At 37.5% G+C, this 6,000-nt stretch overlaps 1 protein-coding gene across 1 annotated transcript in view; it reads left to right on the forward strand.

The window, feature by feature from the left end:
- tead4 (TEA domain transcription factor 4) overlaps positions 1 to 5,562 on the forward strand; it is a 34,256-nt gene extending 28,694 nt beyond the window's left edge. The window contains exons 10-12 of the mRNA XM_020624255.1: positions 936 to 1,076; positions 2,765 to 2,917; positions 4,628 to 5,562. Coding sequence (XP_020479911.1) covers positions 936 to 1,076; positions 2,765 to 2,917; positions 4,628 to 4,741 — 408 coding nt within the window. The 3' untranslated portion in view covers positions 4,742 to 5,562. The remainder of the gene's footprint in view (positions 1 to 935; positions 1,077 to 2,764; positions 2,918 to 4,627) is intronic.
- The last annotated feature ends 438 nt before the right edge of the window (positions 5,563 to 6,000 follow it).

The raw sequence follows: 6,000 nt of genomic DNA on the forward strand, positions 1-6,000 counted from the left end.
GAACCCGACAGGGGAAAAGGTAAAACAGTCCAGCTGTCTGACGGAGGAGACAGCACCTCAGTCTGATCCCAAATTAGATTATAGTTGCCTCAATTCAAACTAGTGGGAAGATCAGAGGTTGGTGAATCTGCATTCACCTGAGAAAGAATGAACATGAACCTTGGCTGCCTTTAAATTGAACTTATAAGGTCATATTTTCAACATAGGTTTCAGGTACTGTCCAAAGATACTCAGGCTTCAAGTGGTTTAAGTTGTTTCCAGGTAGCTGACGACACAAAATCGATGTAGCTTTGTTTCTTTTTTGCAAAAATTGTGTAGGATTTTGTTTTCCGTGTTTCGTTACCATGCTTAGGAATAAATATTAGTTTAAAAATGTAAAAAGTTATTTGATTCTAACTATGAGCTCCAACATTTTTTATTATGTCACAGCATATAGTATATCACAACCCGTGATCTCTATCAGAACATTTCCAGTTGGGTGGCTTGTTCAAATGGACCTTTCTTATGAATGCAGTAAACACAATGCCAATTGAATGCACCTTAAATCAGAAATCAAAGTCATGTGTTTCTGTCTTGCAAAATAACACACACACACACACACACACACACACAGACACTTGGCACCTTGGAAATTAGGAGACTGGATGTGACCAAATTACACAAGGCTTTACAGAGAATCACAGTCAAGCTTTGTTGAGCTATAATACTTCTTGATATGTCTTTCTCAGATGGAAAAGTAGATCCTGACTACTTTATACACTTGAGACTCTGGGTGCCCAGTAGGAGCAGTGTAGTGCAGCACATACAGTATGTCCACTTGAAAGGCGTTATGTCTTACTGAGAAGAACAACAAATCCTCATACATGCATCACTAGGCTGACTCCTTCTGGGTCAGACTTACAGATCCTGACATGCTGTCTGTTTCTTCTCTCTAGGCGGACCTTAGTGTAAACCTGCAGGATGACAGCAGCTTCTTTTATGGTGTTTCCAGTCAGTATGAGAGCTCTGAAAACATGATTATCACCTCATCCACCAAAGTCTGCTCCTTTGGCAAGCAGGTGGTGGAGAAAGTGGAGGTAAGACTTGAGCTTATTGTATACCATTTTCACATGTGTAAATTTAGACTAGAATAGACTGGAGGTCAGACACTTAGCCTAAATTTATTATAAAATACTACTCATTTTTCATCACTACATTTTCTCTCCTCTGTGACCATCTTTCCTCATCATTTGACACTGAAAAGACAGCAATCCTGCTTGTTTTATAGTGTTCACCTACTGTCTAATAAGCACAATCAAGATGAAAGACGCTTTTACTCTTGGTTTTTCCTTTCGGCTTCATACAGGCAGCCCTGCTCAGGACTGACAAAATGTACTGCCTCTCCCTTTGCAATGTGTTTATTTACATGTGATAATATGTAATTATAATATTTACATGAAAATATGCTAAAATTGAGCGTTTATCAAAAACTAAGGCTGGGAATTCAAGTTTCTGTGGGTTTAAGACATTGATAATACAGAAATTTATACAGCATTTTTAAGTGATTTACAATGGAAACTTTGGTGAGAGATTTCTTCATGTATTTGCTTAATTTTTTTTTTCACCATTATTTGTATCTGTTAATTTTTGTTATAAATGCAGTTAATAACATTTATAGTAATACCCTTCATATTGATATATTTGTAGATTTACATAACGTGTGTGTACATTTAGTAGAAAATGCATTTGGGCATAGCAAAGTTCCTTCCATGATCAACAGCAGCCTGTGCACTTTACAGTATGTGACTACAATTCAAGAGGTTTGCATCATTGTTTGATAAATGTGATATTTCAACATGAAGAGGTCATGACCACATCAGCAAACTACTATTATCACCCAGAGGAGTGAATAACTGCTGTTGGTGGAGAGATGGATTCCAGCCAATTACCACTGATCCGTGGTCAGGAAACTGACGTGATTCACAAATCTCTCTGGCATGACTAACTGTTATGCTTCCCATTAACTAGACACAGTAGTGGCCCTGCCCCCACCCCTTGCTGATGGATTGTACAATATAAACACATACACACAAATCCCCTGTCCCTTGGTAGAACCATCTGCCTTAGTAGACCACCTGATAATATTTAATGGCTTCATCATTTGATTACAGTTGTCATAATAAATATGTTTATTGTCTTATCTAGCATGGCACATACTGCATTAGGTATATTATATTATATTATACATTTTACATCTTATCACATGAGTCTTCATATCCAAAACATCTACATGAGTTAACAGTGGAGTATGCATCACTGTATTTTTATTGCATTCACTGCACTTTAAATTCTCTTTCCACATGGTCTTACATACTCTATACAACAAAAGTAAATACACCCCGAGTGGAATATCACTAAAATATTAAATAATTCACACTTGCACAGTATCATTGTACAATAATTGTATGATTTAAGTGTTGGGTATGTGATTGTAATCTATTAAATTAAGAACATGTTAGACAGATTACATAAAAAATATGGACCCCAAACTCGATGCAATAAAAATGAGTACACATGTGACCACTGCAACAAAAGCCAATTTACCTGTGATCATCGCAGCAAGGTGATTGCAGCTGTAATTTCCAGTTAAGGCTAATTACAATAACAAGGCCATAAAAGAATGTGTGAACACCACAGCTTTCTCTGCACTCAGTTTTGTTGTACTGTATACTGTGCACTCTCATACATGGCATGTTTTTATAGTATATTGAATTTGTTTTTCTAGACGGAGTATGCACGTTTTGAGAATGGGCGCTATGTGTTTCGGATCCACCGTTCCCCGTTATGTGAATACATGATCAACTTCATCCACAAACTTAAACACCTGCCAGAGAAATACATGATGAACAGCGTACTGGAAAACTTCACGATCCTACAGGTACATAAAGTAATCAAGACTATACAATATACTGCATGTGTGTACAGAGGCTGTAGTTGTAGCGTGACAATACAAGGTTAGCAATGTTATAACCCTAAGCCCTGTTGTCAGTCCTCATTCTACACTAAGACAGCCTGCTGCTGGTTGTAGCTTCATATTTAGCATACCAGTCTGAGAGTGTTATCAATCTTCTCACCTAACTCCTGGCACGGTGTATTTCCTAAAATGCCAAATAATTGCTTTAAGAATTATTTGCGAAGCCTTAAGGAATACTGTAGCAACAGTCCATCCCATTCACTGTTGGTTTCAGCTGATTATATTAACTTCATTGTGATATCCCTGCTCATAAAATACTGCTTATGGTGTCTTTATAAAGATTATCTTGACTTAACTAAATCTGGATAAAAGTCTTTGTCTGCCACACATTCACTGTCCTTCATCATTCATCTAATTCCTTTGATGCCATTCTTAGCTGATAAAGCGGACAGGGCCATGTGGACGTTCAGTATGTGTGCAAGCACTTTCTTTAAAATTCAAAGTGTTTATTTGCAGGAATCCCACTATTGTAAAGGGTATGATACAAGAAGACTGTTTGGTTTTTAAACAAATATGGCTGTACTGTGATATTTCCTTTGGATAACTGATAGACCATTAACAGCAGGCAGACTTTCTTCACTGTCTAGGAACAGTAATGTTTCAGTAACTCTTGCAGAGTTAAAACATGTTTTTCCCTATTTTGGTCGTAAGTTGGACTTTTCTCAATGACTCTGTGTCAGAAAGTGGACACAGGGAAATGAATAGAGTGGTGTTTCACCATAGTAACAAAATAGTCCTCAACATCAGGATTCAAACCCACTGGTGTCCCTTCCACTGGGGGCTGCATTCCTACTGGCCAAGGGACAATGACCATATTGAGCCCACACTGACAACTACATGACAGCATGTAATTAGGTTTCTCAATGGGTTGATTTAGTTCATATTAGCCATGAACAGCTCCTAAACAGATATGCACACATACACAGACACAGGCAGGCACACACACACATACAGATGCAGTACATGTGCACATATGCCACAATTCAAGGCACAATGATCAATATGCCTCCTGTTGTCAGTGTTGTATTCAATGCAGTGCAGTTAAGCATTATGAATGGTGATGTTGTGTGCTTGTTTTGTGCTTGTCCTGCTGTGTTATCAGCCATAGAGATCATGTATCATGTATTATTCATCATTAGTTTAAAGTGTGTTATGTGTTATTTAGTAACCTTCACATTTTATTTTTAATTATGTTATGTTAAGCTGATATTATGATTTTACTAACTGCCAAATAAGGTGCTCATGTTGTCCATTGCCTAGGTGATGGAGGTCGCTCCTGCACAACAACTACTTGAATTCATTTGATTTCTGTGCACAACGACTACTTGAATTCATTTGATTTCTGTGCATTTTTACAACTTATCTGACCCAATCCCATTAGGGTTTGTCTGGATTTCACTTGAGAGCCTTATGATTGTTTAAATACCGAGTCTCTTCTGCTCTACTGAGGAAGCAAAACACATTTCAATTATAGCAGTGAATACATCAAATTCAATGTCAGCATTGCAGTTTGTTTTTTCTAACTGTGGGTAGGATGATTTTTAAAAGTAACCAAGGTTAGGTAGGTTTTTTATCTTGGTATGACTGAACAGGACCTTCTGTGTTTGTCTACAGGTGGTGACTAACAGGGACACACTGGAGACCCTGCTGTGCATAGCCTATGTCTTTGAGGTGTCCACTAGTGAGCACGGTGCGCAGCATCATATTTACAGGCTAGTCAAAGACTGACACAGTCACACAGTTGGAACTTATCTGCTCTAGAACCATTGTAGCAACTCAATGAGCAACAACACTAAAACAATGGACTACTTGCTCCGTGAGCTTAAAGCTGAAACTATACAACTCAGTCAGGAGCCCAGAGAAATACTGGCTTTGTCAACATGCCCAGGAACACTACTACTGCTGAGGGAGAGGTGGATTTGGGACTGTGGAAGCTGAAACAGGCTTTAGATGAAAAGTAACAAGAAAGAAGAGGACCATGATACAGTAGATACACTGTGGTCGCTATACCAAAGGAGCCAAACCTAGCCAAGAAGACCTGCATGAGAGAGTTGTCAGTTGTGGTGTTTCCCACTCATTTTACTAGTGCTTGTTTTTGATTTAGATTCTTTTACATGTGCATGTGCAGGAGATGTTTGCTACAGAGAAGCGTGGCTACTTCAGGGTGCTGCCTTGTGACTTAAATATGAATTACAATGGGAAAAAGGAACTGAAAGTAGACAAAGAATCTCTCCTTTGCACATCTATAAAGTATCACTGTTTTCTGGTGCCAATCTTTTGTATTATTTGAGCAATTATGTACAGTGCCACATCCATCTCTTCTAAACAGAGTTATGGAAATAAGAGGCTAAGATGATTATTGTATTCACTTTGTTTGATGTTTAATGTTATATGTTCCCTGTATTGTCTTACTGTTTTTGATGGAAAACTATCTGACTACACCAAAAGGCACGTAATAACACTGCTAACTTGAATCAGATTTGGATCTGTAAGCTGATTACAAAAGTTACCTGTAACTGTTACTTGGCCTGAAGTGTCAGATGAAAATACAAGCGTTTCTTTCATAACTCTTCTATGTTGCTGTTTTGAATTCTTTGAAAACTGTTGTCACTCCCTGCTACACACGGCATAATTGTAATGACATACTGTATGTCATCAAATATATAGGGGTTTATCCTATATATTTCTTAGAAGTAAGTGTACACATATCCTGATCTTCAGGTTACATCATTGAGGATACAGATTACTTTAGAAACATAACTATATATCATAAACTTTATGCACCTTTAAAAATGGTTTTATAATACCTCTGAGATGATAGATGTCAAATGCATATAGAAACATGCTCATCTGTTAGTTATGACTATCAATATTTACATTTTGTAAATAGAATAAGTAGAATAATAGTGTATATTTAGGACTAGTTTCAAAATTGTTTCACAACAGGAAGCTGTGAAATTAAATTCCATTGTACTGGAGGGTTGACA

The sequence above is a fragment of the Monopterus albus genome, unplaced genomic scaffold (genome assembly GCF_001952655.1).
Source record: "Monopterus albus unplaced genomic scaffold, M_albus_1.0 scaffold7.1, whole genome shotgun sequence".
NCBI classification, from domain to species: Eukaryota; Metazoa; Chordata; class Actinopteri; order Synbranchiformes; family Synbranchidae; genus Monopterus; species Monopterus albus.